Consider the following 26,341-nt stretch of genomic DNA (forward strand, 5'->3'; position numbering starts at 1 on the left):
GTACAAGTGGATCATTCCCCATCCCCAATTAACTCCTAAAAGCATAGATAGGAATTGTTAATGCAAATATCTTGGGTAATGACTTGTGTGACAGGGGAGGGGGGTGGCACTAACCTGTACCCCTCATTTTTCTCACTTGTAAAAGGGGACGATTGTGAAAGGATAAGTAGAAGGGTTTCATAAACAACCTAGGTAAAATGTTTGAGGGAGAGTGATACTTACCCTCAAAGCTCCTGGGAGGCAAGAAATGGGAATATTCCACAAAGCAGCTTCTGCAGACACGGGAACCTGATGCTGGGTCCCAAAGAGGACAGGGATTGGGGTCTTCTTGACAATCTGTGTCCTCCGGAATCCAGGAGGTATCTTGATTTACCTGTTCCTGCCCCCAGCTGAGTTCTGGGTTAAAGGTTCTTAAGGGAGATTTGGGGTCCAGTGGGCTCCAAGTCCAGCCTGGGGGGATGGGGAGGTGAGTTAAAGAGCCCATTAACAGTGAAAAATATAGGTAAGTGTTCAGCACAGTACCTGACACATAGTAAATGCAAAAAAAAGAAATTGCTTCTATAACAGTATACAGACATGAAAAGTCTGGAAGAGAAGGCATCCAAAATGTTAACTAACTCTGGGTAGTCAGATTTGGGGTGGGGTGATTTTTATTATCTTTCCCCCACAACAAAAATATTTTAAAACATTAATATCTACTAAAAGGTGTCACCTATCTGACATCACAACTGCCCTTTAAAATTCATCAGCTTTGCCAGCCACCTTGACTTTTCTCTCCCACCGCTATATTTTCTTCACTTTGTTTATCAAGCTCCTATTGTGTGCTGCTTAATGCAGGGGACATAACTAAGTTGTCCTGCTTAGAACATCCAATCCACAACAGCCCTGTTTCAACCAGCCACTTCCCATCACCTGGTTCTTCACTTTGGTCCTGGAAGAAGACCTCAACCTCCTCTTCTTCATCATCAGTGAGAAACAGCAGCTCTTCGTGTGGCCACCGGAGTTCCCCACTCTCTTCACTCACCTCAGAGGCTTCCACCACGATGGAGGGGAGGCGGGTCTTTTGACAGACAACCTGCATGGGCACAGCATGGGGCTTGGGCCAAATTGGAGGATGAGACAATAGCAGGACACAAGGTGGGGAAATACTAACCTGAACATCCTGGTGACCTTCAACCTGGTCAATTTCTCCTCTGACCTTCCAGAGAGGGTTGGTCAGTCTAGGACTGTCTGGATGCTGGGAGGAGCCTGGGCTCTCTCTAGGCCAAGACCCATCCTCACAGGTCCCTGGAACAAGGGCCATGGGTGCTGATTCTTGAGTGCAGGGTGGTTGAACTCAGTAGAGTACCCTTGCCCAGTGCACCCCACAGACTGCTCCTTTAATCTGCTTTGGAGCCTGGCCCCTTAATCACTTCTGAGAGGAGGCTGACATGCAAGGAGATTATGGGCCTTCCAGGGGAGGGGACAATCCCAAGAGGTGAGATAGAATTATTTCTACTCACTCCCTGGTGACACTGGGAAAGGCAGAAGTAGGAGTTAACTAGGGCATCTGGATTAAAGCCCTGTGAGTGAAGAGCTTTGATAACAAACTTGGAATTTCCTGCTTCTTACTGAGTCTCCCAAATTGACATGTTTCTTTGTATCTTATTTAATGAATATTTATATGGTGCTTGCTATTTGCCAGGAACTGTTTTAAATGCTTTTCATATAAATGTATTTAATTATCCTAAAACTATGAGATAGATACTGTTATTAGCCTCATTTTCCGATGCATAAACTGACAAAGAAGTTAAATGATTTGCCCAGTCACACAACCAAGAGGTGTTTTCTTCTCCAAACTAAAATTCGGCATGTTACTCAAAATTCATGGTTTTCATGGTTAAAAAAAAAAAAAAGCTAAGGTTATATACCATGAAGAGAAAGGTAACGTTTACTTTTAAGTAAAATAAAAGGAAAACACGTAAATATACCCTTTTCCCCACCCGGTACACTTGGCTTTGAGTTTTTGTTCAGGAGTTGAAGGGGGATGGATGGGAGTCAATAGACTGATGTTTATAAGTATCTGGACGTCTATTATGTACTGTATTGGAAAAGCACAAGTAACTGTAGGAAACTACAGAGCACAGCCCTAGCCCTCTATTCATCAGCACAATCTAGAGCTGGGCAATTGTAAATCTCACAGCAACAATGAAGACACGTACTCTCCCCTCAGCAATCCTACTCGGGATTTCATGACCAGGGGCCCCACGTTCCTCCCTGGATGGCAACATCTCTTGACACGCTCAACCAGCTCAGCTAAACGTTGTCTTAACTCCCAAGTGCTCTAGATTCGAAACGTTTCTCTGGCCAGGCCCTCTCTAGCCCGGTCCCATCTCTATGGTTTCCTGTGTGGGGCGCTCTGGCCTGCGCAGATTGAGACATCGTGACGGCCTTGCTAGGCTGCCGGAGGTTCCAGAGGGCGCCTCGCTGGTCGCGCGGTCAGTCATGGCGACCCTGCGCAAAGCGCTGCTTGCGGCCGCAGTGCTGGGCGCCGGGGCTGGCGTGGGCACCGCGCTCTTTGTCGTCGTGACCCCGGGAGAGCAGCAGAAGCAGGCGATGCTGAAGGTGGGAGCAGTTGCGGGACCGAGGTGGGGTGGGCGGCGGAGAACCGCGGGCTGGTAGCCCGGACTGCAAACCTCCCTTCCCGCCCTCAGGAGATGCCGGAGCAGGACCCGCAGCGCAGGGACGAGGAGGCCAGGACCAAAGAGCTACTGCTGGCCACTCTGCAAGAGGCAGCGGCCACGCAAGAGAACGTCGCCTGGAGAAAGAACTGGATGAGTGGCGGCGGCGGCAGGTCAGCCTGAGACCAGATCTGCCCCCGTGGGCGCCTGGACCTCCGCTCCAGCGCAGGAGCCCGAGCCGGCCTTACTCCTCTGTGGGCCGGCGGGGAGTCCAAAACCGGATGCTACGCGCAGGCCTCTCAGGAACTTGGGGAGCTGCCGCCGGCTGAGCATGTACCCCCCACCCCCACCCCGCCCCAAACCCTGCACTGACTGCATCTTAACGTCTGCGTCTCGGACCGGGGCATCAGATGTGGCTAACTGGAGGAACCAAAAAATCATGTTACTCCATCCAGAGAGAGTGAGCGCTGCGGTTGGACCCCCATGAAAGCCTAAAGTGTTCTGGGGGTCGGTGCTGCGCGCGGGCTTGAGTGCGGCTCCCGCCTGCTCCACCCCCCATGTGAGGCTGAAGCCCAGTAGGCAGAGCGACCACGTTTTCAAAACACAACTCAGGTCATGTGGTTTGTGTGAGTGTACTTTTGGGGATAACCAAGTGACGTTCTTGAAATCATAACTATCCTGGAAACTCTTGTGCAATAAATGCCCATAGAGGACACTCGGCTCCTGTTGACTGAGGTTGGAGAGGGCCTTCTAGCAATTAACATATGCCATGATGCCTTCTGTGGCCTTAACCTTTGGAGGCCACCGTGGTCGTGGTCGTAGTCTTAGTAAAAAGAGTGTACTTTGACTCAAATCTTGTTTCAACTCCTGCATGTTACAAAACCTCTCTGAACTGCAGTCCTGTTCCATAAAAGGTGATAATTATCTTGAGAATTGCATCAAAAGGTGAAGTTAGGAAGTTAGGAATGTAAGTGCCAGGCACAGGGCAGCCTCTCACTAAATGCAATGGGGGTTTTCCTCCTACAAGGTTTTCACTGCAGTGGTTTTCAGTTTCTGAATCCGGCGTAGGATCTATTGGAGGTGCTACTGATGGGATGAGTTAAGAGATAAGGCTATCAGTGGGGTGGCAGCCCCACAGCCAAGTCAACCAATTCACCCCCCTTTTGCCTTTTTATGTCCTGTAGTTCCAAACAAGATTGCAATGGGTGGCGGTGGGGGAGTGGGGGAGACTGCTTTTACTACATAAAGCAAGAACACTAAATAAAGGTTGGTAACACTGAGGTGTCAACCCAGATATGAGCACTTGGTGCAGTTTTCAGCTACTAGATGGTGGGGTCATAAGCTGAACACATTTGTCATGTGTGATCTTTACAGTTTACTTGTGGCCTCTTTCCTGGCCAGGGTATGAGAGGAAGGAGGTCCACAGCTGTCTGAGGGAGCACTAGGATGAGGTCAGCAGCAGCAGCACGAAAGCTTGATGGTTCAGAGCCTGAGCCCTAGTCAGGCTCCCCTGAGGTGTCTCCAGGTTCTGCTACTTGCTACCTGTGTCAGTTTGGACAAGTCATGCACTTTGGTGTCCCAATCTCTAAAATGAAATAATTGTACCTACAGCTGGATAACAGTGCCTTCATATCTCAGTTAATACACATAAAGCACTTAAAACTGTGTGGTACATATTAAGTATTCCATGCTTTTTGTGCAGAAGAGATGCAGTTGTGAAGGTCACGCTAACACTCCTCTCACTATTTGTGAATGGCCACATTTTAAAAACTATCCTTTAAAAAAAAAACCAAACTATCCTTTTAGTAGCTAACACTTAATTGGGGACCTAGGTGCCAGGCACTGTGCTAAAGCACCTTATATATCAGCATTACCCACCCCACCCCACAACCCCAAGTAACAGGTACTGTTATCCCTGTTTTACTGAAGAAGAAACTAGGCTTAATTAAAGAAGTCCAGGCACATAACTAGTAAGGACTGCAGGCTTAGGTACTGCCTCACCCATAGGAGCAAAAAGTGCTATCCAATGTATGCCCCACACTCCAGCACCTTTCCCCTTCAACCTCCCAAGCAACTAATCAGACCCAGAGATTAGAAACAAGTCTCCCCTGGAAATTTAAGATGAAGCATGGAGTCTATTCTAAAAGGCTTCCTGGACTTCCCTAGTGGTCCAGAGGCTAAGACTCCGTGTTCCCAATGCAGGGGGCCTGGGTTCGATCCCTCGTCAGGGAACTAGAACCCACATGCTGCAACGAAGATCCCACGTGCCACAACTAAGAAATGGCACAGCCAAATAAACTTTTAAGAAATAAAAAATAAATCAAAAAAAAATTATAAAAGCCTTCCTTTTGTCCCTCCCAGCCATTCAGGAAGGAGTCAGGCACATACAGAACTCAGAGGGTCTATTTATTAGGAAGGCAATGTCAGTGCTTTATCAAAGATGAAGAGAGGTCAAAGAAGGATGGTGGGATAAAGGCCCCTCAGCCAGGACATTTCTTGGCCACAATTAGGACAGCAGAAGGCACAAGTCCTGAAGATGGAAGAAAACAGGTTTGAACCAAAAGATATCTGCTTTTTGCCCCTCAAAATTCCTGGCCTCATACCATCGTCACAAAGTCCCTTATTTGCAGCCCTTCCTTTCTCAGGCATGTCCCCTATCCCCCAAATCCCAGTTTCGGGTCCCACGTGTCATACCCAGGTCCTGCAGAGGCCGCTCCATGTCAGCCTCTGAGAAGGCCCGCCGGGGGAAGCCACTAAGCAACTGCACAGGGTCCTGGCCCCCTCCTAGCTCCTCCCCACGGTGGAGCTCCACGTAGAGCCTCACAGCTGCCAGCTGTTCCCGTGCCCGGAACGTCTGGGTCAGTGAGGTCCCATCTGGCAGCCTGACCTAGAAGACAAGAGAGAGATACAGTATTGTGAGCGTCAAAACTGAGTAAGGTGCCCAGGTAAGGAAAAGAAAAAGAGCAAAGTTGGCTTCTTCCTCTTAGAGAGATTGAACCAGCATAATTACTATTTAAAGCACCTAATGAACAGCCACTTAAGCGTGGCTTTACTGAACACTGAAGAGAGACTCCCTCACAATTTAAGGAAAACAAAGACAAGATTACACAAAATATCTGTATAGATACCACATCGTGCAAATAGCTGTATAATAAATCAAATGAAAACTTTATGAACAATTAAAAAGATAACTGCTGAGTAGGAGAGAAGTATGGATTTAAAGACTAGGGAAGTGAAATTTGATATCTTTCCTAAGAGCACAAGAGGTAGGATTTCAAAAGTCATTTACAAAGAAGGGAGAGGTTTGGCAAAGGGAACATAACTGAAAAAAGCTCTAGGCTGGGCTGGGTACCTTATAAGCCAACAAAGGGTCCCAGGAGCAAGACAGGAAACAGAATCAGTACCTGTATGCGACACTGGTCATACTCCCGCTTCGTGGGAGGCTCCTTGCTAGGAGAAGAGGGAACAGGGCCTGGCTCTGTTGCTGGTGGGGATGGCTGAGAACCCACGTTACCACCATACTGGAGAACAAAGTTAAACAATCAGGCACGAAGCCCATCCTTTCCCTCTGAAGCTAGAAAAGGGGATTTACTAGCCGCCCTACTTCGTTACCCTCAGTATCTATCCAATCACCCACCTTCTTGGCTCTCTCTGCTTTGTCCCTTTCGATCTTTTCTCGGACTCTTTGTCTGGAACACAGACAGAAAGAAAGTAGGTCAGATATTGACAAAGCACATCTTGATTCCTTTCTCAGCTCTCCGCCCACACCCCCAGCATCCAGACCTGGCTGCCAACTCTTCGGCCTTTTCCCTCCTCCGCTCCTCAGCAGCCCGACGCATCTCATCTTCCTGTAGCCGCTGTCGGGCAGCTGACAACTCCTGGCCTTGCCTCCTGCGCTGCCGTTCCCGTTCCAATGCCTCCCGTTCCTCTCTTTCTTCACGCTCCCGCTGCTTCTGGGCCACGAGCTCCAACATCCTGTGTTGTAGAAAGGAAAAAGTTCAAGAGAACTAGACATAAATTGGGAAGGTGAGTTTATGACAAGGGACTTAGAAAACAGTATCCGGGAACACAGTCCCCAAACAGGTGACAGAAACAAAAAGAAAAAGGCCAAAAAAAAAAAAAAAAAAAAAAAAGACAGAGGGAATGCGGAAAGTTAGAGGTTCTTTGATCGGACTTGTGTACTGGGGAGAGATGGAGGATGACCCTCAGAAATGTGAGTTTGTTCCTCATACCTCTTAGTCTGTTCCTGTCTTTCCTCTTCAGTTAACGTGGGTTTGCTTTCTCCTGCGGCAGACCCAAGTCCTACAAACAAGCAATCAGTATTATTTCCCGTTCATCATCCCCCTCGAGCCCTCCTGAATAATCACACTGTGTCCCTCAGTCAGAACCTTCAGGGCCACCTTGCTCAGAGGGAGTGGGTTCCCGTCCCAGGATATGTCCAAGGGGGGTCGCTAGTGGCTCGTCCAAATCGGGGTCGTCTTCATGCTCCATCAACCTGGCAGGGAAAGTTGGGAGGGAGGTTAATGTTCCGGCTGCTCCTCCTAGCAGTCCCCAGTCCCCTGCTACCCGGTCTGAGCGCTCACCAGTCCATCGCAGCCTCGATGCCCTGGTTCCCTGTGAGGGCCAGAGCCTTCTCCCTGGGGGCAGAAATACCGTGAATAGCGCCCACGAGCCATGGCGATGGTCAGGCTGGGGCGTAGAGCCTGAGGCCAGGCTGGGGTAAAGGCCTGGACAGGTCGGCGACCCCCGCGGACAGGGGTTAGGGGGCTCCCTTACGCGCGTCCCCTGGGAAAGCCCATCTCGATGAGACTCTCCAGAGCCGTCAGCTCCGCCATGACGCCGCCACCGCCGCTTCCGCGGAGACCTGGGGGGGCGAGGAGGGTCAGCGCGGAGCGTCCCCCTCAGGCGCGCAACCCCACCCCCGACGGCCCCAGCCGGACGCTCGCTCACTCGCTGGCTCCGGACCGGCCGCGGACACTGACGAGAAGAAAGCCTAAGGGAAGCGGAAGTGCCCGAATCTGTTTGGGTCACGTGGAGGCGGACATGGACGGGTGCCGCCGAGAGCCAAAAAACACAGGCCTGGCCCTGCTGCCAGGACCTGGCGCAGACACGACGGGAGGCGCGTGGGAGTCGCGGCCCGGAAGGCAGCCCATACCACCCCTGCCCAAGCCGGGGCGCCCGGCGGCGGTGGAGAAGGAGAATGCCGCCCTGAAACCCTTGGGCGAATCAAGACAGCTCCCCATACGGCCCCTTAGCGCAGTTTATTGGCAAATTATTTAGCAGTGTTTATCAGGAGCCATAGAAATGTGGGCACCCTTTGACCTGTTCATCCTCTCCGGGAATTGAGCCATCCTTCGCGCGACTGCCAAAGGGATGTTTGCAAAACACAATAACTGATCTTGTCATCACCTCCCTGATTAAGACTTCTCCATGACACCTCACTCACCTAGGACGAAACTTAAAGGCTGGTAGTCTGGCTTCCTCCTACCCTTTCTTTTGTTGATGCCCCATCTGTAAAGTGAGGATAACAATAGCAGCAACCCTAGGTGCCTAGCAAGACTGTACTGTGTAAATGTTGGTAGTTAGTGCAGAGTTCATCTCTCACCACTTGAGGGTAACTTGTGCAGATTGCAAAATCTCCCTCCTCCGAGCCTTTGCACATACCAGTCCCTCTATCTGGGATGTCCTGCCTCTTCTGTGGGCTTGGTTAACAACTAGTCATTTTTTGGACTAGACCCTGGGCGCGCTGGCTGGCTTGCTTGCTTTTTTCTTTCTTTCTTTCTTTCTTTTTTTTGCACTGCCTGTGGGACCTTAGGTCCGGAACCAGGCATCAAACCTGCGCCCCCTGCGGTGGAAGCGCGGAGTCTTAACCATGGACCACCAGGGAAGTCCCAGAGTTTGCCTTCTAAGGGAAGCCTGCTTTGACCACACCCTCTCCACCTCCCAGCCCCGGTATTTACTCCATTAGCATTTGTCCCCCTGCTGTGTAGCCTTGCTGATTACTTAGCCCTCCGCCACTACCTCCGCTGTGGGGTCCCTTAAGTTAAAGATCACTTTAAATGTTTTCTAGGAGGCAGAATAAGTTGCAGATATTGATAATATATGCACTGGAGCACTTTATATGGTTAATTCATATTTAATCATCACAACAGTCCATATGATGTAGATACTATTATTAGTCACAGGAAACAGACACAGAAAGATGAGATAAGTTTACAGAGCTGGTAAGTAGCAGAATTAGGATTCAAACCCATGCAGTGTGCGTTCTCAAACCGCTAGGCTGTGCTGCCTCTCTGTGGTGGAGTCAAAAGCATCCGCTTTTGAGTTGGGCAGCTTGGGCAGAGAAATCCTAACTCAACTCTTGTACTGAATAGCTTCAAACTATTTAGAACCTCAGACTTCTTATCTGTGAAAAGGTGACACCATCTCTTGGAATGATTGTGATAGAGATTAAGTAAGAATGCATGTAAAGCGCATCTTTAAAAAAAAATTGTATTTATGTATTTAGTTGCACAGGGTCTTAGTTGCAGCAGGAGGGCTCCTTAGTTGTGGCATGCAAACTTTTAATTGCGGCACATATGTGAAATCTAGTTCCCTGACCAGGGATGCAACCCAGGCCCCCTGCATTGGGAGCATGGAGTCTTAACCACTGTGTCACCAGGGAAGTCCCCAAAAGCGCATCTTTAATAATAAGATAGGAGGTAAGAAAAAGTATGAAAAAACAACACAGAAAAATGAGATTGTAGGCCCTCATTATTTGTAAATGAATAAATGCTGAGGAAATACAGGAATCTAATGAAAGAGACAAAGTATTCACAGCAGTGTGGTGAGTGTATTCTAGATAACAAATGTGTTCTAAATTTATTCTAGAGTTCCAATGACAGAAGAAGGATTAAATTGTATAGTACTGCCTCTGTCACCTACTTCCGGGTAAGTACCCTATGGAAATACACAAACGTGAGGATACGCAAACAAACAAGGATGTCCATAGCAAACACTGAAGACAAACGTTATAACAAAAAGCCATGGCTATTGTCAGTTAAGGAGCATCCTCCAAGGGAAAGTTATGCCTTTCACATAACTAAGAAGGCTGTGATTTACCAACATGGAACATCGTCCAGAATATACTGAATGAAAAAAGAATATATTTGCATTGCTTAGAGAAAGATTTGCTCTGCTAAGGCAATTACCTCTTGAGAAGGAAGGGAAATTTCAGTTTGCCCTCTTCTGTATTACTTGAAATTTGTGTTACTTTTATAATTTAAAAAATAAAAGTTATAAGATCAATAAAAGTGAGGGATAAACTGTGTAGCAACTTAGACTTTTCTACATCCAGTTAATTTACAAATAAACTCAAAAGTATGTATACTACTCTGAAACATAGGTGTGTGGACAGGAGACTGAAAAGGATCATGAAAAATGAAAGTGTCTTTCTTTTACATTTCCTTTAATGTTGTTACAGTGGATATACAATAAACACAAGGGGAGGGAAGGGGAATCCTTTGTTATTACTGTATTATTACTATATTTTTTACTAGCCAAAACACAAGCTTGTCCCAGACAGCAGCTTGGGCAATCCTTCTCTTTTCCACCCCATGTCAGTCATTTATTTCCAGTTGCCTCAGACACGGGTGAATTCTAACGCAGTGCACATCCTCACTATCTAAACAAAAGGCACAAGGGGGAGTGGTCTCTAGCCCCAAACTCCCATCCCGCAGCAGCTTATTCTCAAAACCCCAGGGAAGCCACCCATAGTGGTAGAGCCCTTTAGAGGGTGTCAACTAAGTCTACTAGCTGTAGCCAACGGGCCGAATCTGGCCGGGGCCTGATTTGTAAAGCCCATGAGCTAAGAATGATTTTTACATTTTTAAATGGTTACATGGTTATGTAAGAACTACATGATATCTTCCATTTTATCCTCTGGAACCACAAAGCCTATATTATTTACGATCTGGTCCATTAAGAAAAAATGTGCCGACCATCTCTACTCCTAAACCTCAGCTCGGAGCAGAGTGGAAAGTCTGGGGCCTGAACCGACTCAGCGGGGGCCCAGCGCCCGGCCTTTCATCCCACCGTCCCCACGAGCGGCGAGCGGCGCAGGGCTTAGCTTGGCCAGAGAGGACCCCGGGCGGCCTCAGAGCCCAGCGCTGCTCGGACGGCCCCGACGGGGGCAGCCCCAGCGCTCACGCAGGCAGAAGTGCCAGACCAGGGCGGAGCAGCTGAGCAGGGCCAGCGCCGAGCCCACGCCCACAGCCACGTGCAGCAGCGTGAGCGGCCTGGGCGGCACGGTCAGCCGGCCGCAGGGCCCTAAGGCTGGGCCGCCCGCACCGTCTAGGCCCTGGGCCCCAGGCGCGCGGCTCTCCCCGGCCGCGTTGGCGGCCACCACGCAGACGACGTACGTGCCCCCGGGCTTCAGGCCCTTTAGCTCCGCTCGGCGGACCGTCGAGTTGAGGGGGGGCCCCTTCTGTGGAGCCCTGTCGCCTTCCCAGAGCAGCAGCCAGTACTGGTGGACCGGGGAGAAGGGGGCGCACCAGTGCACCACAGCGCGGCCGGCCTCGGCCTCCATGCGCACTTCCCCCAGGCGTGGCGGGTCGGGTGGCTGTGTGGCGCTGGAGAGGCCTGGGCACAGGCAGGTCGTCGGGCCGGCCGTCTGCAGCTCCTGGCAGGGCACCTGCAGGTGGCGACAGCGGTCGTAGTCACAGGGGACAGCCGGCAAAGGTGTCTTATCTTGCTCCTCTTCTTCCGAGTCTCCTCCAGCTGCCAAGGGCTGCGCTCTGGGAACCAAGGAGAAGGTGACAGCCAGGAGCCACAGAAGGCAGGGAGAGCCCGGCATGGAGTCTGGAAGGGAAGGAGGTGGAAGGGTTAAAGGCTGTTCAGCCCCCAGACCTTGCAGGGCCCCCTCCCTCAACAAAACCTCTAAGGACAGGGAAACATGCCAGGGGACCAAGAGGAGGACAGGAAAGAGGTGGAAATGATACGACACACCCATTTGTCATCCAGCTTCTCAACAGCCTATGTGCTTGGTTTCGGGCGAAAGAGAATAAAATGTGGTCTGACCCGACAGAGCGAGGTGTGCGACTAGCAACACGTGAAGCACTAGAAACAGTTAATGAATAAACAGAGCGCTGGAGGGGAGAAGAGGAGTAAATGATTTACGCAGCCTGTGGAAGGAAGGTGGAATAGTTCCCAAATGCCACCCAGAGAAACCATCGAAGTAAAACAAGTATCAGTCAGTCAGCGACACATGCAGACACCCAGAAAGAGATGGAAGTGAGAAAGAACAGGTGAGACACTGAGGCCCTGGAACCCTCCCTCCCCACCTGTCGAAGTCCTGGTCCCTGCTTGCCCCCCACCTCCCCAACTCACAAGCAGCCCCTTACCAGCGGGTAGGCCTTGATGCGCTAAGTAGTAGGCTGGGGGTCCTGAGAGGTGCCCAGGAGCACAGGCTGCGCAGTTAGTTTTCGTCAGTGTCTTCAATTTCAATTCTGTTTTGGCTCAAAGCTTTTATACCCCTCAACTGTGATGTCACCACCTGGCCCCCCTTCCTCTGCCCCCCTCCCTGGTGAGTGCCAAGAAGAGGGCCGGTCCCTTCAGAGGCCCTGAGTCACGGGGCCAGGGGTGGGGGAAACCACATGCAGGGGTTTCAGCTGGAGGCCAGGATGACTGGGTTCTGAAAGAGCAGTGGAATGTGGAAAGCAGCCAGGCGCTGAGAATCCAAAGGGTGAAGTCACGTGAGGGAATGAGGGGAACATAAGCGACGGGGCCACCTGGATGGTATGAGAGAGGAAAACAGCTGTGGACAGCATGGGGCCTAGGCCACAAAATGCTGTTTCGGTAAAAAATCATACCACATCCATGGCAGTCATTTCCTGTCTTCTGCCTCCCAATGGACTGAGAAAGGGAGGGGTGTGGAGGCCAGAATGATGTATCCCAGCTTTCCAGACCCGCCCTAGGCTATCCCCCTCCCCAGCGGGAGATGAGAGTCACGTGGATGGTGGGCAGGTTTTTGCTCCTTCGACTTCCTAGGCTGATGAATGGAAACAGCTGTGCCTAAACCAGTCCAGGCTCTGGAGTTCTTCCCCATTGGTAGCCCCTGACAAGGCAACCTCCTCCAATTGGGATGGGGGATGCCTGAGGAATACCAGGTTTTCAAAGGGCCCTGAATCCACTTCTGAGTCAGGGAGGCAGCTGGCACAAAAATAGTTTATTGGGGGAGCCCTGGAAGGGGAAAGGGATCAGGTGGGAAAGGGCTGGAATGTGGGGATTCTGCCCTGTTCTCTTCAGGAACTAGAGCAAATGGGGCGCTGTCGGACAGTGCCTGCAGAGGGTTCAGAGCTGCCCACGGTCTCCGGGGCAAGGGCAGGGGCAGAAGCAGGCAGGTTGACCTCTGTCAGCAGAGCTGCATCTTCCCAGGAGCCTGAACCTGGGCCAGGGGAGGGAGAAACAAAATCCCAAATGGAAAATCCAGACCAGGGGCCCCTGCCCCCACTCATTGTGGCCTCCTCCCTACCCACATGCCAGCCCCAGTCCACCCAGGTCCCACAGCAGAGTGCCCTCACCATCACTGGCCTCAGGCTCTAGCTCCTCCTCGCCACTCAGGGGCTGTTGATCTGGTTTCTCCTCCTCAGACAGCTGGCCTTCTGCAGCCCCAGGGGGAAGGCAGAGGTCAGTCTGGAGGAGGCTTAAGGGCAGGGCTAAGGAGGCATCAGGAAGAAGGTCCTGGCTGCTGCACCATACCTGGCCCCGAGGGATCTGCACGGCTCTCACTGTCCTCTGTAATGGGTGACAGCTGAGTGGACTCCTCCTGGCCTTGGGGTCCTGTGCCTCCAAAGGGGGTAGAGGAGAGGGCAAGACTAGGGCAGCTGAGCCTGGATGGCAGTGCCAACTTCACCCTGTTCAGCCTTTCCCTTGACTTTCAGTGTAGTATGTGAGCACCTACAGCCTCATACTGGACGGTGCAGGAGCCCCCCTCATCCAGCCCCCAGTCATCACCTTTACCTGGCTGATGGGCAGAAATCCTTCGCTGGACTTGCTTTCGGGAACGGTCTCTGTTTCGGATGTTTACCTGTAGATGGGGAAACTCCTGAGCAGCAAGGACTGCCTTCCCTCACCAGTGATCAGGGCCCTTCTGCCCCACCCCCAACATGCCCCTGCCCACCCCACAAAGAAAGATCGTGAAAGGGAGAGGAAGGGGATCCTTTGCGACCTGCAAAGAGAGGCGGTGTCGGGGCCAGATGCCCCCCCACACCCACTGCATGTAGCTGAAAAGCACGATGACGCTGAGGAAGGTGAAGTTGCTGGCAACACCGATGAAGGCGCAGGTCATGGGGAAGTTGTACAGCAGGTACCTGAAGCAGGAAGTGGAGACAGGAGGGGAGTAGCAGCTGCCAGGGAGTACCAGCCTTCTCATTTCCCAGAAATAACTTCTAGGGCCATTCACCAGAGTTTGGCTAGAGTCAGCCTCCATCCTCTGCCTCCCACTCACTGAGCCAATGGTTCAAGAGAGCTGTTCTCAACTCTGACTGCACGTGACCTCTCCCTGGGGTGTTTCCCCTGATGGCCAGATATGACCCTAACAAATCCTGGTCTTAGGGTGGGGCCCAGGCATTGGTATTTTTTTTAAAGTTCCCCGGGGACCTGATATGCTGATGTACAGCCAGCGTTGAGAATCTGCGGCCTAAGTAAAACCCGTCACCTCTGCTGAGGACCCTCTTCACTTAAGGACAGCCCCACGACAGCTGCCCAGGCCATGTCGGTGCTTCCTCACCTGAGCCCAGTGAAGTGGGCATGGATGCGGAGGTAGGCTCCGTACAGCTGGATGCGCTTGCTGTGGATCTCGATAACGGCTCCGGTGGTTGGCACGTACTGCGGGTGGGGGTTGGGGCAGCAGCATCAGGCCAGAATCCCGCTGCTGTCACTCTTCCCAGCCCAACCTGAGGCCTGCCTTCCAGCCTCTATTGCTGTCCCTCCTAATCAAGCCCAGAAGCTCCTCAGGTAAAATTCTGGGCTTGTGGGGAGGGCTGTCTCCTAGTCCTCCCTCCCCGCCTTACCGAGTTCTCTCTGTATTCTGGGTATAGCTCCACCTCCAGGACCTGCTTCTGCTCTGCAAAGCCAAACAGCAGGAGGCTAGAGAAGACCAGCGTGTCAAGCATCTGGAGCAGGTTTGAGCGGTAATGCAGCATCACCTGCCAGGGCCAGGAGGGAGAGGCTGGGGACTGGTGCCCTCCCCTCCCCCACGCCTGAGCAGGCTACGAAGGCTGCTGCTTCCTCAGGTCCCTGCTCCCTCACTTTCACTTCCTACCACACCCCCAAACCCCAAGTCTTGACCCAACCATTGCAAACACTTGAATGACATCCCTGCCCTGTCCACAGATACCCGACCACATGTCTCTATTCCAACACAACAAAGCCCCCTCTTCTAAGAAACCCTCCTAGGTGAAGCCCCACACTGTCTCTGGTCTACCTTCCCCCCAAATGGTTCTACTCCAGAACAGACAGTATGTTCAATGTACCACCTGAAGCTTTCTTCCCCATGTGGACATTTGGGGATTTGCTTCATAATATGGTTCTGTTAACAATAAAGAATGGAGCCTAACATTTATTGAACACCCACTATTACCTCATTGAATCCAAATTAATCTGGCTATGAGGGAGTTACTACTATATTCGCTTATAATACTTTATAACCAAGGGGTTAAGTAAATTTCCCCTCAGCTTGTATGTTTCTGAGTGAGGATTGGAGGCCAGGCTTGTCTGGCTCCAAAGAGCCAGGGTGGCTCTACTCTTCAGATTTTACCACAAAGCTGCACATGCTCATCAGATGTTGGGGGCATTTGTCTGGTTTGGTAAACTGACACCTCTTGCCTATCCTGATGTGTCTGTGACCTCAGAGCTAGGATGTTTTCTTGTGAAGCCCCACCCAGATACTCTGACATCCGTCATCATTCTCCACGCCCTCCCTGACAGGCCAGGAATAAACACTCACGGAGCGTGAAGAGGTGGAGATGATTCGGCCGCCTCTGGTGTAACATGAAATGGTGACCAAGAACATGCCCAAATCTTGATTCACAGGAGACTCTGGCAGCTCAAGCTCTAAGGTAACGCGGTACGGCTGTCCATACATCAGCACCTGTCCAAGGTAGCCCCCATCTCTTTAAAAAAATTTTTCTAATTGCACGGTCCCTGTGCCACCTCCCCCTTGCCCTCCAAATACTCTGCCACAACCCCCTCCACTGGCAAAACAGGCCTCTCAATCTCTCTCATCCCAAGAAAGTGCTGCCCCCTTCTGGTGGCTGGGTCCCTCCCACTTCTGAGATCGTCCATATCCTGTCTGCTCTGCTGAATCACTCTGTTCGAGAAAGACTGTGTCACATTTCTTTTCCAAAAGTGAACAGTCATGTTGCCAACTGGGCCGTCTGTGACTCAGGCCTCTCTGTCCCCGTGAGGCCACCCCCCCTGCGCCCAGCCTGCCTTCACTTACATTATTAATTAACTGAGTGCCAGAAGCGCTCACTGTCTCCCTGGCCAACCCTCGCACAGTCACTGTTGCTCCAGACCATCCTATGTCATTCTGGGTCCCTTATCTTGGTTCTGTTGGTAGAACCCTGAGACGCATAGTGGGAAGGCTTCTTCACTGGGATTAACCTCAGGTTAAACAGGTGCCACAAAACATACCCTACTTTTTCCTGACTGTTCTATGTTTCTCTAATCCTATATTCAACTATGCTTATCCTATGTACGACCCCAGGGTGATTCATAAGGATCACAGGGGTGATGGTAAAGCTTTTGGTTTCAGCCAAAGAGGGTATGGGTTAAAAAAAAAAAAAGTTGAAAAAAAAAAAACCATTGCCCTAATCCTAATAGTGAACTAGTTCCAAAATCTACATATGGCTATGAGGGTACTTTGAGCATTTTATCCATAGAGTAATAGGTGAAAAACCACTGACCAAAGTCTTTCTTTATACAGATTCTTATTTTCAGTCTGAATTATGTCTTGAAAAGAATGGATTCCATGAGATTCCTACCCCCCTGCAGAGGCCAGATGAATCTAAGCCAGTTGCTTCATTGAATTATTTGAAACATTAAAATAGGTAGTTCTCTGGGTAGGCAGGAGGGAAATGGGGAGTGACTGCTAAGTAGTGGATATGGGTTTCTTTCTGGGATGATGAAAATGTTCTAAAATAGATTATGGTGATGGTTGCTCAACTCTGAGTATACTAAAAATGACCAAACTGTATATTTTGAATGGGTGACTTGTATACTGTGTGAATTATATGTATACTATATATATATATATATTTGTTTCTTTTTAAACCAGTAATTATGTCATCTCTCCCAAGGGGATCCACAAAATCTAATACTAGAATCTTGTGAATGACTCCTGCCTTCATTCACCTTTCGGTCTGATGGGCAGGTTTTCCCTCTCCTCCATTCCCACACAGTATTCACCCTTCCTTAAAAGGTCCACTTTGAGCCTCACCATCTCCATAGTCTCACACCAATCTCTCTAATTCTTCACAAATTCTTCTGAAACGCAGAATCTGCATCTTTGCTACTTAATGCAATGTACAGATTTCTGTCAATCCTGTGAGCTCCTTGAAAGCAGGACCACATCTTCTATTTCTAAACAAGGTGTTAGGCACAGAGTAGATGGATTATTTCATTCATTCATTCAAAACTGTTCACTGGAAATGAATGAAATGATCAACCCCTGCTTTAATTATCAGGGACTTGGGCTTCACCCTTCATCCTTCCATTCCTTCCTCACCTGGCAGCCTGGTACCCGATTGTTTTAGGCTCCTTGCATCACCATTATGATCTACAATGGGCAGTCACATAACTGCATGCACCACCCTGGGTGCAAATGTACTGTGGCTTTGTCTCTATTCCCCTTAATATATTCCATTTATGATGATGATGCCACAAAAACGCATTGAACCAATGTTTTCACAGAATATTCTATAATAACCTCCAAGTTACCTTCCTGAGTAGCAGAACTAAAATGATAATCCTCTGTCTTGCAATGCCCAACATTCCACTTCACCACTTTTTTTTTTTTTTTTTTTCCTTTTCCTTTGGCCACGCTGTGCAGCTTGAGGACTCCTAGTTCCCCCACCAGGGACTGAACCCAGACCCTCGGCAGTGAAATCGTGGAGTCCTAACCACTGGACAGCCAGGGAATTCCCCACTTCACCACTTTGAAATTTCCCTTTGGGATCCACTTATCCCACCTGGTGAGCTTTCTGGATAGCGTTACCCTGGTGGTAAACTGGAAGATGTCACAGGATACACAGTCTCCCAGGTGATTTGTACTGTCAACCCCAGGGGACCCCAGACTCTACAGCTTACACTCCTCCCTTCAGAGTGACCATTTATTTCTATCCTGTGTTTTCTATCTTTAGGTCAGTATCCTCCTGAGTACAATTTTTGAAAAATCATTTTCAAATGATTTTTAAATTCTTAGTAAGTCTGACTTCTGATTACATTGCTGACAACTCAAAAAACTCTGGTGATCAGAAATGCTGTTGATCCTCCAAGGTCCTTCTGAGGGATCCTACCCTCCAGCAGCTTGCCTAACAAAGAAGGATGCATTCCCGTCCTGCACTTCCCAGGCTTTCCAGGTCTACTGAAGGCACACTGGCATTTGGCCAGTCCTCTGGCACAGTACCCTTTGTAATGGCAGGTTACACATATCTTGTGAACCATTTCATAATTTAACATACTTTCAAAACTCTTGGGTGGATTCCATCCTAGTTCTATGAGATAGCTGATCTGTTAATTTAGGTTCATTTAGATCTAAAACACACCTTACCTAGTAGATATGGCCTGGCTGAAACAATTTAAGACGGAGGAAAGAATAATCCACACATCATTTGGATTTTTTCTTTAACCTCCCTTTCCTTGAAAGCCTTCCTTTTAGTCTCTATTACTCAGTCCCTGATATCCAGGTCCTTCTCAAGCCTTCCTTCCTTCCCAAGGCCATCAAAGCTCTAATGAAACCTCTCTTCGGCTCCCATACTCACCCGATCACGTCCACCCTTAGCCAGTGAGACATTGGCAACAGGGAAGGAGCAGAGTAAGGAGGCAGAGGAATCACAGTCGGTCCTAAATGAGAACGGGGATGATACTCTGCTAAGTTATAGAGTCTGCCTTACTTGTCCACACACCTCCTTGGCCCCTAGGGCTCCCATTCCTGCCCCTCATCCCTTCTTCCAGAACAGGAACCCTTCTCTGTTCTAGAGAGAGACGGAGAAAAAATGCAGCCAGGAGATTCAGGACGCCAGAATGAGTCTTTAATTCTCTTCCTGCTGCTTCCGTTTATTTCCTCTCATTAGGGCAGACATTCTTAAATGGGAACCTATGGACACTTAGTTGAATAGTTTCAGACTTAAGTGTTTCTAAAGACTCAATTGGGAAGCTGATAAAAATGAAGATTCCTAGGTCCCACCCCTCCAGATTCTGATTCAGGAATTCTGGTCTGGGGTGTAGTTTGAGAAAACTCCTCCAAAGGGATCCACAGATGATCTTTAAGAGACTCGTGAACCCTTCAAATTGTAGATGGAATTGCACATGGGCACGCATATAGGTTTTTTATGGCAGGGAGGGCCATAGATTACATGAGATCCATGCCTCTTAAAAGTTTAAGCAGCTCTGACTTAAAAATTACAGCTCATAACCAGGGACTCAGGACAGGAAAAAAAAAAAAAAAAACCCAAAGCTTTGGACCATTAATAATAGTGCTTTAACAGTGCTTTTTTTTTCTTTTCCTTTTATCAGCACCTCTTGATTGTTAAAAGAAGGGGAGAGAATTTGGCAGGGTCTGTAAAATGGGAAGGAATTGAGGCTCCAGGCAAGAAGCAGGACTCTGGGACTTTATGTACCCCAACACCCTGTGTTTCCATAAATTCTCCTGCAGCAGACTATCAGGAGTGGGCGGAAGTAATGTAAAAGGTAAGCTACTGCTTTCCTAATACCTCCTCTACTGAAGGCCAGTTTAGTTCTGAGATGACTGGAGGGGTTGGGTTGGCTCAAAAGTCTACAGTAGCCCTCAGAGAGGTCTGACCCAGCCTAAGTTAGAACTGACCCTCATAATGACAATCTAGGAGAGGGATTTTTTTTTCTTCTTTTTAACCAGATTCCAGTAACCAGAGACAGCCCTACCAGCCCAGACCTGCCTCAACCTTGGGCTATAAAAGAAATCAATACAAGTACACTGGGCTCAAGTGTCCTCCTCCATAAATAAGGGGGTTGAGCTGAATAAGCTCCAAAGGTCCTTGCAGCAATTCTTTCACAGGATTCCTCTGCTGTGGTAGCAGACCCCTCTCACCTGTAGTAGAAATGCACAGGGCTGAGGTGGCTGACTGTCGGCATGTAGGAATAGTAGAAGGAGCCATAGAGGAAGACAGACACCCAGAGCAGGAGGAGGATGGTACAGAAGAGCACCCCAAACTGCAGGAGCAGCTTGCGGGCACGGCCTGCCAGGACGTGGCCCACCTCCTGGGCCCACAATAAGGCAGGTACTGGTGGGTCATTGACCATGGCGGGGAGTGCAGGGGGTCTGGCCCCAGGTTCAGGCCTTGAGTTCCTAGGTGCTCTGCCACCTGGATGCCACCCCTGGCCATGGGATGAAGCAGCTGGTGGTTCCTGGAAAAAGACGGAGAAGGGGAAAGAATGGATCTTTTCACGGGGGAGGTGGGGACAAAAAGGACAAGCTTACTGGATTGGCTTTGAGGAACCAGACATAGTAAGACATAGTAAAGTCTTTGTTTCAGATGGCCTTTTCCCAACTGATTGCATTTCTCAGCCAATTATCCCTTCCTTTCCTCCACTGTGCTCTCTCCATCCCCTGTACTAGGGTTCCTCAGCTGAACGCATCCTCGGGTCTGATTCTGGGACAGGCCACCTTGATAGTCATTCACAGCGATTTATAACATACAGAGACTGAGCACTTTAAAATTCTTCCAGGGCGGGTTTTACACCCAAGATGACACGATTCCACACTGCAAGGCGGCTGCACGGAGGGAACGCGCGACTTTCCTAAGGTCGCACAGCCGGTCTCAGAGCCAGCCACCTCAGCGAAGCCACAATTGCCTTCCGCGTCTCTCCTCTCTTCCTGGAGCTGTGCTCGCTCCCAGACGGGGCCGCGCCCCACGCCGGGCAGGGCGTTCTGCAGCCAGCGGCCGCTCCCCGGCACCCCTCTTTGGCTCGGCGGCGGGCGCGGCGCCCGGAGCCCCCACCCAACCGCCCCACCGTAGAAACCAGCTAGCGGGCCGCGGCAGCTCTGCAGACTCACCAGCCGCACGCGGTGCCGGGGCAACGGCGAGAAGGCGCTTCCGCCTCCCGCGGAAGCCCCGCCCCCTTCCGCCGGCCGCCTTTGTAGCGCTGCGGGGTGGGGCTCGTCAGGGGCGGGGCCCGGAGCGGGGGGCGGGGCCACCCGAGCCGCCAGTTTCCCGCCTCCTCGCGCCGGGCACGGTCCCTCCCTGCAGTCCGTTACCCTCCCGCTACCAAAACCAAAGGGGACAGGCGCCTCCCTCCAGGCCCCAAGATACGCTCCAGGGCATGCTATGAGTCAGCACCATCCCTTTCAGCACGCCCCTCGAGGCCGCAATCACGGCCCTCTGCCCAAACCTTCAGTATCAGCCATTTAACTGAGGGTGAGTCGGGCATCCAGCTGGCGCTGATTTTTATTGCCCACAGCTCCTTGGACCCGTGGGCTTCCAAGGCGGAGAACATTCGCCCTGAGAACGTTGTAATCTGCGGGTACCTGTGCATCTTGCGCGTTGCGCGGGCGGCCTGGCTTGTCCCCTATTCAGAAGAGTGGTAGCATTTCAGGCCCGTGTTTTTTCTCCAGCTTTTACGATGCGTAATCGACCTCCTTCGACCCTAGCTAAACTTTCCCTCAGGGTCCCCACCTCGCATTATCCAGACTAGGTCTTGGCGGGTGGCATTTTCTATTTTGTACGTCTGTTCACCCCAAACAAGATCCCTCAGAGGGTAAGGTCAGTGTCGTGTACATCTTTGCATTCCCCCCAACACCAAGCACAACGCTGCAGACGTGAGAGGCAATCTCTCAAACCAATACACACGCACACCCAGGAAGCCCATCTATTTCCAGAAACACCCACCGACTCTCCCCTACCTCTTCTTTGTCCGATTCTTTGATCTGCTCTCCGCAAGCCTCTTTTTCCCCAGCTTCTCCTTCTTCTCTATGGTCTGCCATTTCTTTAGACATCTTCCTGATGGACCTCGCTGGCCCTGGATCTTCCAGTCACTTGTATCTAGAACGTTAACTGGTGATCTAGAAGCTGATACCTATAGCTCATCACATTTTCCTGGATATGGGGAATGGAGGGTCCCTGGGAGAGAAACGAAGATTCAGGTGCTAAATGCTGTGTCAGAGTAGAGGGAGGAGGGATGGAGGTGGTGACTGCCCAGCTGATGTCAGATTTTCAAATGAGCAGGGTCTCAGGCAGTCAGTACGGACTCCAATGCAGGGGCTGTCACAGGTCCAGACCACCCCATTTGAGGGGGGAGCCTGCCTGGGACTCAGCTACTTCCAGCTTCTTTGGGGAGGGTTCTAGCCAGCTCTGGATGCCTGCAATGGGGGAGGGGCAGGTAGTGAGACAGTAACAGTGGGGGTGTGCACAGGGGCTGCAGGCAGCAGCCAGGCTCCCCCACTGGCCAGACAGTTGGTATGCGCCAGGATCTGAGCAGCTCCTTCTAGCATCCTTCATCCTTCAGGTATCAGCCAGTGCTGGAGCTGCAGAAACTGGGACCAGCCCTCCACTGACCTCTGACCTGACCCTCCCCAGTGGCTTTCTCTGTATTAGCTGCTCCCGCTGCTGCGTCAGATATTCTCAGCTGCAACTCCCTGCAAGGTGGGGCACCCATCTCAGGCAGAAGGTTTTGGTGCACCCCACTGATCCTACTCCCCAGGACTGTCGCTGCCTGTGGCCTCAGGTGAGTAGGGAACATCCTGCTTTTCTCCCTATGGGGCTCAAGGGGGCAGGTGGGGGTTATGTGCCCTCCTCTTTAGGGCGGGGCTCTTTCTAGTTATGGTTTTCAGAGCTGGGAACACACACAGCTTGAGGGCTCTAAAGCCTTAAATCATTCATATGTTTAATGATCTGTGGCCCAGGCCATGTAGGAGTTGGGGGAGCATCTCATCCCACTTCTCCATTTCCTTAGCTGAGGAAGACAGGGATGGGAAAGACCACAGAGGTTGGGGATAAGAGGGGAGTAAAATATTGGGGCATATGACCCAGGCTTGTATAGGTTGATGAGAAGTAAGCACAGAGGGGGGCCTTTAGCTGAGATTGTGCAGGGTCCCCTATCATGCTCTGAGCTCTCCCTTTCCTCCAGGATGAAAGGGGAGACCCCTGTGAACAGCACTATGAGTATTGGGCAAGCCCGCAAGATGGTGGAACAGCTTAAGATTGAAGCCAGCTTGTGCCGGATAAAGGTGGGTGGGGCCCTGGATCTCTTTAGTTGGCAGGCTGTACAGTAGGTTCCCAGACCTCAGGATAAGAGATGCTTTCTTTCATTGACTCCCTGAGATCACGGGAGCAGTCTTGGGATCTGTAAAGAGAGGTGGCCCCAGGTCTCTGTGGGTGATGAGGGAAGGGAAGAGAAGACTGTCTTAAGGAGCCCTAGAGATGGCAAAAGATAATCTATTTGGGGAGGGAGGCTGCAATCCACTTCAGAGTTTCCAGCTAACAATTCCCCTCCTGGCTGTGCCCCAGGTGTCCAAGGCAGCAACAGACCTGATGACTTATTGTGATGCCCACGCCTGTGAGGATCCCCTCATCACCCCTGTGCCCACTTCGGAGAACCCTTTCCGGGAGAAGAAATTCTTCTGTGCCCTCCTCTGAGCTGCCCTGTCCCTCCTCACAACTCTTCACCTTTCCCTCTCCCGGGCCCTTCCTTATTTATGTCTGTAACTGTCGTGAGCGCCCGAGGGTCCCTGCATCCCATCCCTAGCCCTTGCCCAACCCTGTGGGGTTATCTGAAGCACAAGGCTCTCCCTCACCTATCTGCTGACCCCATTTCCTCGCCCACTGTGGCAGACCCGAAGCACCCCGTGACTCGGGGCACCCTTAGCTCCACCCACAGAAGGGCTGTCAAACTCTGCCAACATCCTGCCCGCTTCCCTCTGTGACCCGCTCAGATAATGGAGAGAGGGATAGGCTGGGTGTTTGCTCTCAGTCTCACCTGGAGCTATTGGAAGGGTAAAGTCATTTGAAGAATAAAGTCATCCAGAGTCTCAGAGGACAGCTCCTGTGTTACCTTCCTGGGGGAGAGGATCATCAGTCAATAGATTTGGTGGTGGGTGCGGCAAGTAGAAAGGTTTGTCATAACCAGGGAACAGGGCCAGTCAAAGCGGGTTAGACATTGTCTAGGATCGGAGATTCGCCGGGTTAGGGGGGATAGCGGGCACGAGAGAGCGTCTCAAGTGTAAGAATTAAGTTACAAACAGACACTCAGAGGCTACGGAGAGCATACACACACACAGAGGCAATGAAGACAAGTGAAAATGAAAACAGACCGAAAGGAGTTAACTTAGGGAGGGATTCCGGAGGGCAGTCGCAGACAGCAGGTACCCGGTGGGAGGGGAAGAGCTTGGTTCCAGTTCCTGGGGAGGGGCCGGTTTTACTTCTAAGATGGCTGCGCTCACAGCAGGTCCCCCTCCAAGATGGCCGCCGCCATGGGACCCGCGCCAATATGGCGGCCGCACGTCACAGCATTTCGCCGTACAGAGCTTCTCAGCTGGGCCCATACATAAAATGGCGGCCCCAAGCATCCAGGGTTCTCAATATGGTCCCTTCCGTGCTCATCTGCCTCAAAATGGCTGCCCCTGCCCTCGCCAACTCGTTACGGACTCCTACCAACCCCGGAGGCTGGAAGCCTACGTCCACTCGATCCAGGTGAAGGCACAGGGGCGGCTTTAGCCAAGGATCATGGGACAAGAGGACCCCAGCAAGCACGCCGGTAGTAGGGGCCGGTCGCGTGGATCTTATGAGAGAATCTAGGTCTCTACAGCTTGCTTAGTAGAGGAAACAGAAGTGTGAGGACAATGCCCGGCGCCTTTCGGCTTGGGCCGGTGTTCCTTGGTCGCCTCCTGTTCTCCCTAGGAGTTGGATAAGCCCGAAGTTGTTCAGTTTGGGCTTCCTGGTAGAACTGGGGCTTGCTATTCTCCCACTTCCCATTCAGGCCCATTCTGTCACATCCGCCAGAGCAATGTCCCCGCCCCTGGTGCGCCTTCCACCCCTCGTAGTGGTCCAGCAAGCTGCCTGGCCAGAGGTTTGTCTCAGGAGCGCCTCCCGGACTCAAACTTGGCGGAGGTCTATAAAGCCTCAGGATGCCTTTCTAGAAGCCCTTTCCTTCCAAGGGAAGGAAAGACATACGGAGGTGGGACCGGGGCCAAGGCAGAGAAGGTAACAGTCTCAGGATGTCTGCTCCTCGTGGTTTGCCAAGATTCCTCACCCCCCATTCAGGGATACATCCTTCCTGGGGGAAGCCTGGGTCAGTTCATGCTTTGTCCTGGCATACACTTTCGGGTAGGGGGCTGTCAGAGGCCGCTTTGCAGTAGGAAGGGGATAGCACATCACCCCCAGCTTCCCCATGCCTTCACACAGGATGACAGCAAGGGGGAGGGGAACACAGGGAGGAAACCAAAGGAATAACGGGGGTTCTACCAGAAACTGAACTTAATTTCCTATGGACGTTTCTGTAGGCTCCAGGGGTACCCAGTGAACTTGGGGCACCTTCAGGAATAGCAGCTTCCCAGCTGTTGGTGAATTCTGAGCCCTGATAGGCCTTGGAGATATTTAATTTCCTCACCCTAGAGAGGAAGCAGCCAGGGAAAGTAACCTGGTTACCCTCCTTAACTGGCGACCTACCTCCATTCATTTCAGGAGCCTGCTTAGTTCTTTCTTGGTGTCCGTTGAAAACTCCTTGAAGGATCAAGTCTGTTTTATATTATTTATTTACTTATTTGGCTGTGCTGAAGTCTTAGTTGCCTGCAGGCGCACTCTTTCATTGCAGCATGCACGTGGGATCTAGTTCCCTGGTCAGGGATGGAACACCACCCTCCCACCCCCCATTGGGAGCTCAGAGTCTCAACCGCTGGACCACTAGGGAAGTCCCGTCAAGTCTGTTTTAATCTTTGCATCCCGTCAGTGTCTGCCATGTAGCAGGCATTCAAATACCTAAGGATTGTACTATATATGCTTAAATGGCAAGCAGGGCATAGAAGGCACTTCAAGAATCTCTTTTCAAACTACGGTATCACAAATTCCAGAGGAGTAAATGAAAATTTCCACATCAGCGCAGACTTAGTAAAAAGTCAGAAGTGCTCAATAAATGTAATATATTAGATTATTAAAAAAAAAGCAGCCTCTGCTCAATTTTTCTACACGCTTAATTTTCATACTCATCACATTAGGGGTGAATGGCTGCAGCCCTAGTTGGGGATAAAGGGGGGCTTAGAGGTTACTAGAGAGAAAGCATGAGCTAGTAACAACCATTAAAAATGATCAGCTGTAACACTGAATAACTTTAAACATCCTAGAGAATGGGCAGACACTGAAATCAGGGATAGCCTTTGGACCCAAAACTGTAAGCCCCTGAGGTGGGAATCAGTGTTGGGTCACAGGGAAGAGCAGTAACTAGATCTATATACC

General features: G+C 50.9%; 6 protein-coding genes across 24 annotated transcripts; 2 read left to right on the plus strand and 4 right to left on the minus strand.

The window, feature by feature from the left end:
* Window positions 1–177: 177 nt before the first annotated feature.
* LBHD1 (LBH domain containing 1) lies at window positions 178–1,303 on the minus strand. Its single transcript, XM_057727173.1, is given in 4 exon segments — window positions 178–204; window positions 206–450; window positions 913–1,075; window positions 1,154–1,303. Coding segments are annotated over 4 exon segments (585 nt in total).
* A 1,073-nt stretch (window positions 1,304–2,376) lies between these two features.
* On the plus strand, window positions 2,377–3,559 carry LOC130849947 (ubiquinol-cytochrome-c reductase complex assembly factor 3). The gene is made up of 2 exons (XM_057729211.1): window positions 2,377–2,604; window positions 2,694–3,559. The coding sequence occupies exons 1-2, from the start codon at window positions 2,377–2,379 to the stop codon at window positions 2,841–2,843; spliced, it is 378 nt and encodes a 125-aa protein (XP_057585194.1). The 3' UTR covers window positions 2,844–3,559.
* Window positions 3,560–5,045: 1,486 nt separating this feature from the next.
* UBXN1 (UBX domain protein 1) lies at window positions 5,046–7,675 on the minus strand. 3 transcript variants are annotated; one of them, XM_057726611.1, is made up of 10 exons: window positions 7,611–7,675; window positions 7,437–7,524; window positions 7,244–7,297; window positions 7,049–7,155; window positions 6,893–6,962; window positions 6,444–6,635; window positions 6,298–6,349; window positions 6,065–6,181; window positions 5,355–5,547; window positions 5,046–5,190 (listed from the first exon to the last, which is right to left on the minus strand). In XM_057726611.1, the coding sequence occupies exons 2-10, from the start codon at window positions 7,493–7,495 to the stop codon at window positions 5,141–5,143; spliced, it is 894 nt and encodes a 297-aa protein (XP_057582594.1). In that variant the 5' UTR covers window positions 7,496–7,524; window positions 7,611–7,675; the 3' UTR covers window positions 5,046–5,140. The 3 variants fall into 3 exon arrangements, with proteins under 3 accessions (XP_057582594.1, XP_057582593.1, XP_057582595.1); XM_057726610.1 differs by having other exon boundaries at window positions 7,437–7,662; XM_057726612.1 differs by having other exon boundaries at window positions 7,061–7,155; window positions 7,437–7,661.
* A 2,415-nt stretch (window positions 7,676–10,090) lies between these two features.
* LRRN4CL (LRRN4 C-terminal like) lies at window positions 10,091–12,701 on the minus strand. The gene is made up of 2 exons (XM_057726613.1): window positions 12,041–12,701; window positions 10,091–11,498 (listed from the first exon to the last, which is right to left on the minus strand). Exon 2 carries the CDS (start codon window positions 11,491–11,493, stop codon window positions 10,795–10,797), a length of 699 nt encoding a protein of 232 aa, XP_057582596.1. The 5' UTR covers window positions 11,494–11,498; window positions 12,041–12,701; the 3' UTR covers window positions 10,091–10,794.
* Window positions 12,702–12,843: 142 nt separating this feature from the next.
* On the minus strand, window positions 12,844–24,277 carry BSCL2 (BSCL2 lipid droplet biogenesis associated, seipin). 6 transcript variants are annotated; one of them, XM_057726607.1, is made up of 13 exons: window positions 24,205–24,269; window positions 23,871–23,949; window positions 21,799–22,015; window positions 19,987–20,303; window positions 18,683–18,764; window positions 15,646–15,789; window positions 14,711–14,845; window positions 14,428–14,525; window positions 13,867–14,008; window positions 13,659–13,725; window positions 13,398–13,484; window positions 13,220–13,300; window positions 12,844–13,083 (listed from the first exon to the last, which is right to left on the minus strand). In XM_057726607.1, exons 3-13 carry the CDS (start codon window positions 21,889–21,891, stop codon window positions 12,941–12,943), a joined length of 1,389 nt encoding a protein of 462 aa, XP_057582590.1. In that variant the 5' UTR covers window positions 21,892–22,015; window positions 23,871–23,949; window positions 24,205–24,269; the 3' UTR covers window positions 12,844–12,940. The 6 variants fall into 6 exon arrangements, with proteins under 6 accessions (XP_057582590.1, XP_057582589.1, XP_057582591.1 ...); XM_057726606.1 differs by having other exon boundaries at window positions 13,398–13,486; window positions 13,658–13,725; window positions 21,799–21,937; window positions 24,205–24,259; XM_057726608.1 differs by lacking the exon at window positions 14,711–14,845 and having other exon boundaries at window positions 13,398–13,486; window positions 13,658–13,725; window positions 24,205–24,277.
* GNG3 (G protein subunit gamma 3) lies at window positions 15,620–23,929 on the plus strand. Of its 12 annotated transcripts, none has more exons than XM_057726616.1 (6): window positions 15,629–15,757; window positions 17,752–17,961; window positions 19,437–19,610; window positions 22,490–22,619; window positions 23,022–23,121; window positions 23,402–23,929. In XM_057726616.1, exons 3-6 carry the CDS (start codon window positions 19,535–19,537, stop codon window positions 23,528–23,530), a joined length of 435 nt encoding a protein of 144 aa, XP_057582599.1. In that variant the 5' UTR covers window positions 15,629–15,757; window positions 17,752–17,961; window positions 19,437–19,534; the 3' UTR covers window positions 23,531–23,929. The 12 variants fall into 12 exon arrangements, with proteins under 12 accessions (XP_057582597.1, XP_057582599.1, XP_057582601.1 ...); XM_057726618.1 differs by having other exon boundaries at window positions 17,752–17,893; XM_057726614.1 differs by lacking the exon at window positions 17,752–17,961 and having other exon boundaries at window positions 15,620–15,757.
* Window positions 24,278–26,341: the final 2,064 nt, after the last annotated feature.

Source organism: Hippopotamus amphibius, chromosome 3 (assembly GCF_030028045.1).
Source record: "Hippopotamus amphibius kiboko isolate mHipAmp2 chromosome 3, mHipAmp2.hap2, whole genome shotgun sequence".
NCBI classification, from domain to species: domain Eukaryota; kingdom Metazoa; phylum Chordata; class Mammalia; order Artiodactyla; family Hippopotamidae; genus Hippopotamus; species Hippopotamus amphibius.